General features: G+C 49.0%; 1 protein-coding gene across 4 annotated transcripts in view; it reads left to right on the top strand.

Moving 5' to 3' along the window:
* The window catches only part of HASPIN (histone H3 associated protein kinase), a 145,311-nt gene that overhangs the window by 91,663 nt on the left and 38,433 nt on the right, over positions 1-15,215 (top strand). For all 4 annotated transcript variants that reach the window (XM_069729040.1, XM_069729037.1, XM_069729038.1 and 1 more), the window contains one exon: positions 8,107-8,169. In XM_069729040.1, the coding sequence (XP_069585141.1) occupies positions 8,107-8,169 (63 nt within the window). The remainder of the gene's footprint in view (positions 1-8,106; positions 8,170-15,215) is intronic.

A 15,215-nucleotide genomic window follows, 5' to 3' on the forward strand; every position in this document is an offset into this window, starting at 1 on the left:
AGACACACCACAGTGAGAGTGGAATAAGGGTCTCTAGGCCCAGACACACCACAGTGAGAGTGGAATAAGGGTCTCTAGGCCCAGACACACCACAGTGAGAGTGGAATAAGGGTCTCTAGGCCCAGACACACCACAATGAGAGTGGAATAAGGGTCTCTAGGCCCAGACCCACCACAATGAGAGTGGAATAAGGGTCTCTAGGACCAGATACACCACAGTGAGAGTGGAATAAGGGTCTCTAGGCCCAGACACACCACAGTGAGAGTGGAGTAAGTGTCTCTAGGCCCAGACACACCACAAAGAGAGTGGAGTAAGTGTCTTTAGGCCCAGACACACCACAATGAGAGAGGAATAAGGGTCTCTAGGCCCAGACACACCACAATGAGAGTGGACTAAGGGTCTCTAGGCCCAGACACACCACACTGAGAGAGGAATAAGGGTCTCTAGGCCCAGACACACCACAATGAGAGTGGAATAAGGGTCTCTAGGCCCAGACACACCACACAGAGTGGAGTAAGGGTCTCTAGGCCCAGACATACCACACTGAGAGTAAAGTAAGGGTCTCTAGGCCCAGGCACACTACAATGAGAGTGGAATAAGGGTCTCTAGGACCAGACACACCACACAGAATGGAATAAGGGTCTCTAGGCCCAGACACACCACACTGAGAGAGGAATAAGGGTCTCTAGGCCCAGACACACCACAATGAGAGTGGAATAAGGGTCTCTAGGCCCAGACACACCACAATGAGAGTGGAATAAGGGTCTCTAGGCCCAGACATACCACACTGAAAGTAAGGGTCTCTAGGCCCAGACACACTACAATGAGAGTGGAGTAAGGGTCTCTAGGTCAAGACACACCACAATAAGAGTGGAATAAGGGTCTCTAGGCCCAGACACACCACAATAAGAGTGGAATAAGGGTCTCTAGGCCAAGACACACCACAATAAGAGTGGAATAAGGGTCTCTAGGCCAAGACACACCACAATAAGAGTGGAATAAGGGTCTCTAGGCCCAGACACACCACAATAAGAGTGGAATAAGGGTCTCTAGGCCCAGACACACCACAATGAGAGTGGAATAAGGGTCTCTAGGCCAAGACACACCACAATGAGAGTGGAATAAGGGTCTCTAGGCCAAGACACACCACAATGAGAGTGGAGTAAGGGTCTCTAGGCCCAGACATACCACACTGAGAGTAAAGTAAGGGTCTCTAGGCCCAGACACACCACACTGAGAGAGGAATAAGGGTCTCTAGGCCCAGACACACCACACTGAGAGAGGAATAAGGGTCTCTAGGCCCAGACACACCACAGTGAGAGTGTGATAAGGGTCTCTAGGCCCAGACACACCACAATGAGAGTGGAATAACGGTCTCTAGGCCCAGACACACCACAATAAGAGTGGAATAAGGGTCTCTAGGCCCAGACACACCACACTGAGAGTAAGGGTACCGTCACACTATACGATTTACCAACGATCACGACCAGCGATACGACCTGGCCGTGATTGTTGGTAAGTCGTAGTGTGGTCGCTGGAGAGCTGTCACACAGACAGCTCTCCAGCGACCAACGATGCCGAGGTCCCCGGGTAACCAGGGTAAACGATGTTTACCCTGGTTACCAGCGTAAAAACAATCAAACAGTACATACTTACATTCCGGTGTCTGTCCCTTGCCGTCTGCTTCCCGCACTCACTGACTGCCGGCCGTAAAGTGAAAGCACAGCACAGCGATGACGTCACCGCTCTGCTCTGCTTTCACTTTACGGCCGGCAGTCAGTGAGTGCGGGAAGCAGACGGCAAGGGACCTGACGGACACCGGAATGTAAGTATGTACCGTTTGTTTTTTTTTACATTTACGCTGGTAACCAGGGTAAACATCGGGTTACTAAGCGCGGTCCTGCGCTTAGTAACCCGATGTTTACCCTGGTTACAAACGAACGCATCGCTAGATCGGTGTCACACACACCGATCCAGCGATGACAGCGGGAGATCCAGCGACAAAAGAAAGTTCCAAACGATCTGCTACGACGTACGATTCTCAGCAGGATCCCTGATCGCTGCTGCGTGTCAGACACAGCGATATCGTAACGATATCGCTGGAACGCCACGAATCGTCCCGTCGTAGCGACAAAAGTGCCACTGTGTGACGGTACCCTTAAGTAAGGGTCTCTGGGCCCAGACACACCACAATGAGAGTGGAATAAGGGTCCCTAGGCCCAGACACACCACAGTGAGAGTGGAGTAAGTGTCTCTAGGCCCAGACACAGCACAATGAGAGTGGAGTAAGTGTCTCTAGGCCCAGACACACCACAATGAGAGAGGAATAAGGGTCTCTAGGCCCAGACACACCACAATGAGAGAGGAATAAGGGTCTCTAGGCCCAGACACACCACAATGAGAGTGGAGTAAGTGTCTCTAGGCCCAGACACACCACAATGAGAGAGGAATAAGGGTCTCTAGGCCCAGACACACCACAATGAGAGAGGAATAAGGGTCTCTAGGCCCAGACACACCACAATGAGAGAGGAATAAGGGTCTCTAGGCCTAGACACACCACAATGAGAGTGGGATAAGGGTCTCTAGGCCCAGACACACCACAATGAGAGTGGAGTAAGGGTCTCTAGGCCCAGACACACCACAATGAGAGTGGAGTAAGTGTCTCTAGGCCCAGACACACCACAATGAGAGTGGGATAAGGGTCTCTAGGCCCAGACACACCACAATGAGAGTAAAATTAGAGTCTCTAGGCCCAGACACACCACAATGAGAGTGGAGTAAGTGTCTTTAGGCCCAGACACACCACAATGAGAGGAATAAGGGTCTCTAGGCCCAGACACACCACAGTGAGAGAGGAATAAGGGTCTCTAGGCCCAGACACACCACAATGAGAGAGGAATAAGGGTCCCTAGGCCCAGACACACCACAATGAGAGTGGAGTAAGTGTCTCTAGGCCCAGACACACCACAATGAGAGTGGGATAAGGGTCTCTAGGCCCAGACACACCACAATGAGAGGGGAATAAGGGTCTCTAGGCCCAGACACACCACAATGAGAGTGGAGTAAGTGTCTCTAGGCCCAGACACACCACAGTGAGAGTGGGATAAGGGTCTCTAGGCCCAGACACACCACAATGAGAGGGGAATAAGGGTCTCTAGGCCCAGACACACCACAATGAGAGTGGAGTAAGTGTCTCTAGGCCCAGACACACCACAATGAGAGGAATAAGGGTCTCTAGGCCCAGACACACCACAATGAGAGTGGGATAAGGGTCTCTAGGCCCAGACACACCACAATGAGAGTGGAGTAAGTGTCTCTAGGCCCAGACACACCACAATGAGAGTGGAATAAGGGTCTCTAGGCCCAGACACACCACAATGAGAGTGGAATAAGGGTCTCTAGGCCCAGACACACCACAATGAGAGTGGAATAAGGGTCTCTAGGCCCAGACACACCACAATGAGAGAGGAATAAGGGTCTCTAGGCCCAGACACACCACAATGAGAGAGGAATAAGGGTCCCTAGGCCCAGACACACCACAATGAGAGTGGAGTAAGTGTCTCTAGGCCCAGACACACCACAATGAGAGTGGGATAAGGGTCTCTAGGCCCACACACACCACAATGAGAGTGGAATTATTGTTAGCACAGTGGAATGACAAGAACAGAATCCGTACTCTGGGACTAGGGATGAGTGAACCGAACCTGGAGAAGTAAACTGGACCCAGAGACCTTTGTTGAAATCGATTCTGCATTTTCTTTGCTGCCTGTGTTGTGCTGTATTTTATTTCACTGGAGCCCAAGGACGTCGAGGACAATCACCCGGCAGCTAATTATTTGCAGGTGTGCAATGATTGTTTAATAAACTTGTTATTGTTGTTATTAGACCTCCTTAATAAACTTGTCGGTAGTTTTTTATATGGGCTATTTTCGCCGACTTTCTTCTGTGCTGCAAAACATCTCACCTATAATTCTATACTATTCTCTGGTCTGCAGAGCATCTCACGTATACCTGCATACTATCCCCCTGTCCTGCAGAGCATTTAACCTGTAGATCTTTGCTATTCTCTGTGCTGCAGAGCATCTCGCCTATAATTCTATACTATTCTCTGGTCTGCAGAGCATCTCACGTATACCTGCATACTATCCCCCTGTCCTGCAGAGCATTTAACCTATATCTCTTTGCTATTCTCTGTCCTGCAGAGCATCTCACCTATAATTATATATTATTCTGCCCTGCAGAGCATCTCACGTATACCTGCATACTATCCCCCTGTCCTGCAGAGCATTTAACCTGTAGGTCTTTCCTATTCTGTCCTGCAGAGCATCTCACCTATAATTCTATATTATTATTCTGCCCTGCAGAGCATCTCATATATACATGCATATACTATCCCCCTGTCCTACAGAGCATTTAACCTATAAGGGTATGTGCACACGCTGTGGATTTTGCTGCGGATCCGCAGCGGTTTCCCATGAGTTTACAGTACAATGTAAGCCTATGGGAAATGAAAACCGCTGTGCACATGCTGCAGAAAAAAACACGTGGAAACACAGCGGTTTACATTCCGCAGCATGTCAATTCCTTCTGCGGATTCCGCTGCGGGTTTACACCTACTCCAATAGAAAACTGCAGGTGTAAACCCGCAGTAGAAACCGCGATAAATCTGCAGTAAAAACCGCAGTGGTTTTGAACTGCGGTTTTTCAAAATCCGCTGCGGAAAAAATCCGCAGTCCTCCAGGATACGTGTGCACATACCTTAATTCAGCCTGTGGGCAATTTTCTGTGGGCGTTCTAAACCTTGCACCTCAAATATCATGGATCTAAAACTTTGTGATGCTGCAATTGGCAATTTTCCATGTGGGCAATTTTCCGTGTGGGCAATTTTCAATGTGGGCAATTTTCCATGTGGGCATTTTTCTGGTCTCCCTTAGATCTCTATCTATGCAAGCGACACTTGTGGTTTAGATTCCACCAGCGTGACGGAACAAATCTGAAGACTCCGCCCACAGTCCCGCCCTGATGTACGAAGATATGAAGGAGACTTCAAACTAGGATTAAAGGGAATCTGTCTCCCCGGGACGTATATGACCTATTAATACAGATGATAGAAATGTGACACCCGTCCTACCCGTCTGCCTCATAGTAATGGTCTTGTTGCTGAGAAATGTTATATTCCTTATGTTAATGATTTCTTCCTGGCTCCGGGGCGTGCGGCTCTGTAAGAAATCCCTGCATCCGGTCGTCATTACAATACTACCCCCTCCCATCAGCGTCAATTCTGACCCCGTAATCCCGCACCTGCGCCCTGCACTTCCTCAGAAATACATACCTCATTTTTCTTTTTGTTGGCACTTCAGGGATTTTCTGCTCAGGCGCTGGTGACTTCCACTCCAGTGACCTCCAGCGTGTGCTCCGATAAGGTGCTCTCCCCACTTCCTCCCTGCATAGTCATGTACACATGGTTCCTAGCGATCACTATGCAGGGAGAGCACTTTATCATTGCGCACACTGGAGGTCACTGGAGCGGAAGTCGCCGGTGCAGAAGATCCCTGAATGCAGCGCCCACAGAAGGGAGGGGAAGGTACAGATTGTTTAGCGAGTGCAGGGTGCAGGCGCGGGATTCCAGCACCAGAACTGACGCTGATGGGAGGGGGTAGTATTGTAATGAGGACAGGAGGCAGGGATTTCTTACAGCACCACACGCCCCGACGCCTGGAAGAAATCATTAAAGAAAGAATATAGCATTTCTCAACATCAAGACCGTTAACTTGAGTCAGACAGGTAGGACGAGTGTAACATTTCTATCACCTGTATTAATAGGTCATATATGTCCCGGGGGACAGATTCCCTTTAAAGTGACCTGTGATCAGAATTCTGCTCAGTAACTACAGACACTGTCCAGAAGGTGCCGTTATACTGATTACACTGATACCTGTGATCAGGATTGTGCTCAGTGACTACAGACAGTGTCAGGTCAGTGCCGTTATACTGATTACACTGATACCTGTGATCAGGATTGTGCTCAGTGACTACAGACAGTGTCAGGTCGGTGCCGTTATACTGATTACACTGATACCTGTGATCAGGATTGTGCTCAGTGACTACAGACAAGTGTCAGGTCGGTGCCATTATACTGATTACACTGATACCTGTGATCAGGATTGTGCTCAGTGACTACAGACAGTGTCAGGTCGCTGCTGTTATACTGATTACACTGATACCTGTGATCAGGATTGTGCTCAGTGACTACAGACAGTGTCAGGTCGGCGCCGTTATACTGATTACACTGATACCTGTGATCAGGATTGTGCTCAGTGACTATAGGCAGTGTCAGGTCGCTGCTGTTATACTGATTACACTGATACCTGTGATCAGGATTGTGCTCAGTGACTACAGTGTCAGGTCAGTGCCGTTATACTGATTACACGGATACCTGTGATCAGGATTGTGCTCAGTGACTACAGACAGTGTCAGGTTGGTGCCGTTATACTGATTACACTGATACCTGTGATCAGGATTGTGCTCAGTGACTACAGTGTCAGGTCAGTGCCGTTATACTGATTACACTGATACCTGTGATCAGGATTGTGCTCAGTGTCTACAGACAGTGTCAGGTCAGTGCCGTTATACTGATTACACTGATACCTGTGATCAGGATTGTGCTCAGTGACTACAGACAGTGTCAGGTTGGTGCCGTTATACTGATTACACTGATACCTGTGCTCAGGATTGTGCTCAGTGACTATAGGCAGTGTCAGGTTGGTGCCATTACACTGATACCTGTGATCAGGATTGTGCTCAGTGACTACAGACAGTGTCAGGTCGGTGCCGTTATACTGATTACACTGATACCTGTGATCAGGATTGTGCTCAGTGACTACAGACAGTGTCAGGTTGGTGCCGTTATACTGATTACATTTACACCTATCGATGAAATTCGTCTTGTGGTTGTTGTGGAATCTGAATTTTCAGTTAATGAAATTCTCGTGCTTCGGGGCGGGGCTGTGGGTGGGGCTTTATGTTCCGCTCTACTTACAAATTCATCTTTATAGCTTATGACAGGCCACTGATCCCTCACTGACCCACCCCCTATTTTACATACTGGATATGCTGTTGTGGGGTTAAAAAAGAAAATTGATCTTCATTAGAATGGCGCCTGGGCTGCAGCATGATACATGCCTAATATGCCTGTGTGCATTTATGCTTTATTCCTACACCATCGGAGGGTAAAAAAATACTAATAATTCTCATCAAAATTGCTCCGACGTCATTTTGATGGAACCAACTGAGCACAATCCTGCTGACAGGTGACTTTGGTCAGTATAACTGCACCATCCGGACAGTGTCTGTAGTTACTGAGCACAATCCTGCTGTCAGGGTTACTTTAATTAGTACGTTTTAATTTTATCTGTCTTGTTGGCCGCATTCTGTCACCTGCGTCTTGTCGGCCGCATCCTGTCACCTGCGTCTTGTCGCCTGCAGGTCTTGTCGCCCGCATCCTGTCACCTGCGTCTTGTCGCCTGCAGGTCTTGTCGCTCGCAGGTCTTGTCGCCTGCAGGTCTTGTCGCTCGCAGGTCTTGTCGCCTGCAGGTCTTGGAGCTCTCACCTGAGCCCAATAATGAAGCCTAACTGCTCATATCACATTGGAAAACCTCAGCACATGTCGGCATTACAGAGGAGGGCAATTCTCAGCACAGGACAGTGGGAGATCGGCCATGTTTGCAGAGGCTTCCTGTGTTGGAGCAGCTGGTTCTCCTGTCGCCCGCGTCCTGTCGCCCGCGTCTTGCCACCTGCAGGTCTTGTCGCCTGCAGGTCTTGGAGCTCTCACCTGAGCCCAATAATGAAGCTGCGGCAGAACCTGAACTGCTCATATCACATTGTAAAACCTCAGCACATGTCGGTATTACAGAGGAGGGCAATGCTCAGCACAGGACAGTGGGAGATCGGCCATGTTTGCAGAGGCTTCCTGTGTTGGAGCAGCCGGTTCTTAGATGTGAGTGACACTTAGAAAGTTTCCTAGCACCAGCGTCTGTCGCCTCTCAGCTTCTTCTCGCTGCTCGGACTCGTGCTATCCACAGGCTCACCTGCCATCTTCTGTTACAGGGAGCTGAGCTTACTGAGCGGAGGAGAAGAGAACCAGACCAGCGGCTTCATCCAGCTGCATTCGTGAGTATATGTGTGCCACTCTTGTAATGTACCTCTTTACCCGGGGTCTGTATCTACTGTAATCCCTGTAATGTACCTCTGTACCCGAGGCCTGTATCTATGGTAATCCCTGTAATGTACCTCTGGACCCGGGGCCTGTATCTACTGTAATCCCTGTGTCACGATATTGTATGAAATGTAATATGATTTTGTAGCTTTGCCTGTTAGCACCCATGCTCTGAGCTAAAAAACCCCCTTCTCTGTGTGTTTCTGTTTGCTGAGATGTGTATGTGTAGATCCCAAACCCCTCATTCCCTCCTACCAGAAGAAGTTTTATTGTGCTTGGAGCTGTAAGCCGATCTCCCTACATTGCTCCCTCTCCCCCCTCCCATCTAGAATCAGCTAGAACTGGTATAGAATTTTTCTAAAGACAGGAAGTCCTTTGTTCCATTATAATAAGATATTGGGCCAACGATTTAGGCTAGGAAAATAATAAGTTCATGTTGCGAATCTCCATCGGCGGATCTGTCAGCATCTGTAAGCATGAGCCTCTAATTCCAACAGGTACAAAGTACGGATTTCTCCGGAACTATGTGTCCCAACTAGGCCAAATTTGGTCTCATTAGAAAGCCAATTTTAAAATAAGATGAATGCTGGGTGTGGTATAATTCTGACATGTTCAGGAACGAAAATACAAGAAATATAAGAATTGTTGGAGAAAACTGTACAGCTGAGGAGAGGGGAGGGCGATGTTAACTCAACCCCTTTAGTGATGTCACCAGGCTTCAGGTATAAGTGACTCCACTTAACCCAGCCTTCAGTCTTGCCTGAGGAGCTCTTACTACCAGCCCTGATGAACTGGGATATTTGGAGCTCCGCTCACCAGCCTGGTTTTGCCTGAAATGATCTGAACACATGTAAGTGTTAATTTCTCATTTAACCCGTTATTTTATAATTACTTTTGTACATGCTTTCAATTGTCTCTTATTGTAACATCCTTGTAATATTTTGATAAACACTGCCTAATCTTTCGGAGTAAAATATTTAAATTACTAGTTTCTTTCTTCCTGCTCTAAAACGTACCCTAAGTCTTCTGAAGGGAATTACGCTACTGTTTTGGGTTAGCTTCGGACCCGTTAATCGAAGCTGGTGGCAGCATACCTTGTCCTGCACTTTTGGGAGTCGTCGTAGCGACGGCGGCGTTGATAATTATTGTTCCTGCCTGAGTGGGAGTAGTTATATCGCCTCGCAGCAGCGTGCCCAATAGCCAGTACATAGGCAGCCTTTCTGGTGACTAATTACCCTAAGTGCAGTACCTAGTCTGACCTGAGGGTGAGGGGCGCCAGAGAGCTGCAAGTTTCAAGTGGAACTGTAAAGCAGGATATACATGAGTGAATCGTGACACCCTGTAATGTACCTCTGTACCCGGGGCCTGTATTTTATTATTATTATTATTATTATTTATTTATATAGCACCATTGATTCCATGGTGCTGTACATGAGAAGGGGTTACATACAAGTTACAAATATCACATACAGTAAACAAACTAACTATCTACGGTAATCCCTGTAATGTACCTCTGTACCCGGGGTCTGTATCTACGGTAATCCCTGTAATGTACCTCTGTACCCGGGGTCTGTATCTACGGTAATCCCTGTAATGTACCTCTGTACCCGGGGCCTGTATCTACGGTAATCCCTGTAATGTACCTCTGTACCCGGGGCCTGTATCTACGGTAATCCCTGTAATGTACTTCTGTGCCCGGGGTCTGTATCTACGGTAATCCCTGTAATGTACTTCTGTGCCCGGGGTCTGTATCTACGGTAATCCCTGTAATGTACCTCTGTACCCGGGGCCTGTATCTACGGTAATCCCTGTAATGTACCTCTGTACCCGGGGCCTGTATCTACGGTAATCCCTGTAATGTACCTCTGTACCCGGCAGCCTTTCTGGTGACTAATTACCCTAAGTGCAGTACCTAGTCTGACCTGAGGGTGAGGGGCGCCAGAGAGCTGCAAGTTTCAAGTGGAACTGTAAAGCAGGATATACATGAGTGAATCGTGACACCCTGTAATGTACCTCTGTACCCGGGGCCTGTATTTTATTATTATTATTATTATTATTTATTTATATAGCACCATTGATTCCATGGTGCTGTACATGAGAAGGGGTTACATACAAGTTACAAATATCACATACAGTAAACAAACTAACTATCTACGGTAATCCCTGTAATGTACCTCTGTACCCGGGGTCTGTATCTACGGTAATCCCTGTAATGTACCTCTGTACCCGGGGTCTGTATCTACGGTAATCCCTGTAATGTACCTCTGTACCCGGGGCCTGTATCTACGGTAATCCCTGTAATGTACCTCTGTACCCGGGGCCTGTATCTACGGTAATCCCTGTAATGTACTTCTGTGCCCGGGGTCTGTATCTACGGTAATCCCTGTAATGTACCTCTGTACCCGGGGCCTGTATCTACGGTAATCCCTGTAATGTACCTCTGTACCCGGGGCCTGTATCTACGGTAATCCCTGTAATGTACCTCTGTACCCGGGGCCTGTATCTACGGTAATCCCTGTAATGTACTTCTGTGCCCGGGGTCTGTATCTACGGTAATCCCTGTAATGTACCTCTGTACCCGGGGCCTGTATCTACGGTAATCCCTGTAATGTACCTCTGTACCCGGGGCCTGTATCTACGGTAATCCCTGTAATGTACCTCTGGACCCGGGGTCTGTATCTACGGTAATCCCTGTAATGTACTTCTGTGCCCGGGGTCTGTATCTACGGTAATCCCTGTAATGTACTTCTGTGCCCGGGGTCTGTATCTACGGTAATCCCTGTAATGTACCTCTGTACCCGGGGCCTGTATCTACGGTAATCCCTGTAATGTACTTCTGTGCCCGGGGTCTGTATCTACGGTAATCCCTGTAATGTACCTCTGTACCCGGGGCCTGTATCTACGGTAATCCCTGTAATGTACCTCTGTACCCGGGGCCTGTATCTACGGTAATCCCTGTAATGTACTTCTGTGCCCGGGGTCTGTATCTACGGTAATCCCTGTAATGTACTTCTGTGCCCGGGGTCTGTATCTACGGTAATCCCTGTAATGTACCTCTGTACCCGGGGCCTGTATCTACTGTAATCCCTGTAATGTACCTCTGGACCCGGGGTCTGTATCTACGGTAATCCCTGTAATGTACCTCTGTACCCGGGGCCTGTATCTACGGTAATCCCTGTAATGTACCTCTGTACCCGGGGCCTGTATCTATGGTAATCCCTGTAATGTACCTCTGTACCCGGGGTCTGTATCTACGGTAATCCCTGTAATGTACCTCTGTACTCGGGGTCTGTATCTACGGTAATCCCTGTAATGTACCTCTGGACCCGGGGTCTGTATCTACGGTAATCCCTGTAATGTACCTCTGTACCCGGGGCCTGTATTTACGGTAATCCCTGTAATGTACCTCTGGACCCGGGGTCTGTATCTACGGTAATCCCTGTAATGTACCTCTGTACTCGGGGCCTGTATCTACGGTAATCCCTGTAATGTACCTCTGGACCCGGGGTCTGTATCTACGGTAATCCCTGTAATGTACCTCTGTACCCGGGGCCTGTATCTACGGTAATCCCTGTAATGTACCTCTGGACCCGGGGTCTGTATCTACGGTAATCCCTGTAATGTACCTCTGGACCCGGGGTCTGTATCTACGGTAATCCCTGTAATGTACCTCTGTACCCGGGGCCTGTATCTACGGTAATCCCTGTAATGTACCTCTGGACCCGGGGTCTGTATCTACGGTAATCCCTGTAATGTACCTCTGGACCCGGGGTCTGTATCTACGGTAATCCCTGTAATGTACCTCTGGACCCGGGGTCTGTATCTACGGTAATCCCTGTAATGTACCTCTGTACCCGGGGCCTGTATCTACGGTAATCCCTGTATTGAACTCCTTTTGTTTTCTATAAATGGCCTTATAACTAGATATGAGCGAATATTTCAATGTTCGATTCGGATTTCGTTCGCCGAATTTCCAATATTTGTTGATTTAATTTGTCAAATTTTTGCCGAACATAACTGAACACCATTCAAGTCAATGGAAGGAAAAAACAAACACATGCACAATACCTTATACCCGAAATGCTGCCAAAAGACATCAAATGAGGGGCAGACACCAGGAAAGTGGCCTCAATCCACGCACAGTACAATTTATAGCATGGCACTGCAGCAATCAGGCAGAGATGAGGTATCTGGGTCCGGGACAGCGTTTACAGCTTTTAATTGAACGTCGCAGTAAGATGAGGTGGGTGAGACATCGCTGTAGGCCTCCTGTGCTGGGTGAGACATCGCTGTAGGCCTCCTGTGCTGGGTGAGACATCGGTGTAGGCCTCCTGTGCTGGGAGAGGGATCGGTGTAGGCCTCCTGTGCTGGGTGAGGGATCGGTGTAGACCTCCTGTGCTGGGTGAGGGATCGGTGTAGGCCTCCTGTGCTGGGAGAGGGATCGGTGTAGGCCTCCTGTGCTGGGAGAGGGATCGGTGTAGGCCTCCTGTGCTGGGAGAGGGATCGGTGTAGGCCTCCTGTGCTGGTAGAGGGATCGGTGTAGGCCTCCTGTGCTGGGTGAGGGATCGGTGTAGGCCTCCTGTGCTGGGAGAGGGATCGGTGTAGGCCTCCTGTGCTGGTAGAGGGATCGGTGTAGACCTCCTGTGCTGGGTGAGGGATCGGTGTAGGCCTCCTGTGCTGGGTGAGGGATCGGTGTAGGCCTCCTGTGATGGGTGAGGGATCGGTGTAGGCCTCCTGTGATGGGTGAGGGATCGGTGTAGGCCTCCTGTGCTGGGAGAGGGATCGGTGTAGGCCTCCTGTGCTGGGAAAGTGATCGGTGTAGGCCTCCTGTGCTGTGAGAGGAATCGGTGTAGACCCCTGTGCTGGGAGAGGGATCGGTGTAGGCCTCCTGTGCTGGGAGCCCTGATACCACATGCAACACCTCTACCTGCTTCCATGCTGAGTCACACTCAGGTGGCACAAATCTCAGTTTCGTTGACCACCATTGTCAGAATAATCTAAGGATAGTAACACGGGTAGTTGAAGGAAGTGGAGGCCTGACAGTGTCGGAGGCCTACTGCTACAGGCAACACGCATGAAGGAGACCCAACTAGGAGTGTTCACATTTCCAAAAATTATAGGCAGACACCATGAAAGTGGCATCAATTTCCCCACAGTATAGATAGTATAATAGGGACCGACAGGTCTTTCCACTACACCCAATCCAGCAGATGGACACCCAACCAGGAGGGTCTGACACCACCGGAGTGGAATACCTGTCATGACAATAGATATAGTATAATTGGGACACACGTCTTCCACTACAGATAACCCAGCAGATGTAGGCCAACCATGACTGTTCACATTTCCACAAATTTGTGTTAACATCATCAGCAGGCATAGAAGCCAGACTAAAGGTATCACAGAGTGCAGTTATGAGACATTAGTGCATCACATTAAAAAATGCAATATCACCTAGTCTGTACAGTCTGCGATTGGGGTGCTAAAGTCCTTGGAGATCCATGACTTGTTCATCATAATGAAAGTTAGGCGGTCTACACTCTCAGGGGACTGCCGGCTGCGCTTATCCGTCAGGACCCCACCAGCAGCGCTGAAGACACGTTCTGAGAGAATGCTGGCTGCCGGGCACGATAAAACCTCCAAGGCGTGTGAGGCGAGCTCAGGCCATTCATCCATTTTGGAAGACCAAAATGTGAAAGGGTCCAAACCCTCCCTGATGGTATTGATAATCAGTTCTAGATACTCCTGCACCATCCTCTCCATTCATTCATCACATGTAAGACCTGGACTCTGATGTGCTGGTGCTGTATGGAGCACTATGAGGAGTGTATTTTAATATATGGAGGACTATGGGGAGTGTATTATACTATATGGAGGACTATGGGGAGTGTATTATACTATATGGATGACTATCCATAGACTCGCATCCCTCCCCTCATTTCCCCTGGCTCACTCTCCACATTCGATCCCATCACAGAAGAAGAAGTCTCCAGGCTCCTCTCCTCTTCTCGTCTGACTACATGCACTACCGACCCCATTCCCTCACATCTCCTCCAGTCTCTCTCTCCAGTCGTCACAAGTCACCTAACTACAATCTTTAATCTCTCCCTCTCCTCTGGCATTTTTCCCTCCTCCTTCAAACAGTCTATCATTACTCCATTACTAAAGAAACCCACCCTCGACCCATCCTGCACAAACAACTACAGACCGGTCTCCAATCTCCCCTTCATCTCTAAACTCTTGGAGCGCCTGATATACTCCCGCCTTACCCGTTACCTCTCCACTCACTCCCTCCTAGACCCTTCACAGTCCGGTTTCCGCCTTCTGCATTCGACAGAAACTGCACTCATCAAAGTGACCAATGACCTTCTGACAGCAAAACGTAACGCTGACCACTCTCTGCTCATTCTTCTCGATCTTTCTGCAGCTTTCGACACTGTTGACCACTCTCTCCTACTCTCTAGGCTCCAGTCACTTGGCATTAAGGACACTGCTCTCTCCTGGTTCTCCTCCTACCTTTCTGACTGCTCCTTCAGTGTTCTGTTCTCTGGCTCCACTTCATCTCCTCTTCCTCTCACTGTTGGGGTACCTCAGGGCTCGGTCCTTGGCCCCCTTCTCTTCTCCCTCTACACGACCCCAATTGGACAGACCATCAGCAGATTTGGCTTTCAGTACCATCTTTCTGCTGATGACACACAACTATACACGTCATCCCCTGACCTTACCCCTGCTGTACTACAGAACGCCACTGACTGACTGTCCGCTGTCTCTGACATCATGTCCGCTCTCTATCTGAAACTCAACCTCTCCAAAACTGAACTTCTTCTGCTCCCGCCATCTACTAACCTCCCTAAACCTGACGTTTCCCTCTCGTGGGTGGCACCATAATAACACCTCGGCAGCAGGCGCGCTGTCTGGGTGTTATGTTTGACTCCGATCTCTCCTTCACATCCCATATACAATCTCTTGCCCGCTCGTGCCGCTTACACCTAAAGAACAT

The sequence above is a fragment of the Ranitomeya imitator genome, chromosome 6, assembly GCF_032444005.1.
Source record: "Ranitomeya imitator isolate aRanImi1 chromosome 6, aRanImi1.pri, whole genome shotgun sequence".
NCBI classification, from domain to species: domain Eukaryota; kingdom Metazoa; phylum Chordata; class Amphibia; order Anura; family Dendrobatidae; genus Ranitomeya; species Ranitomeya imitator.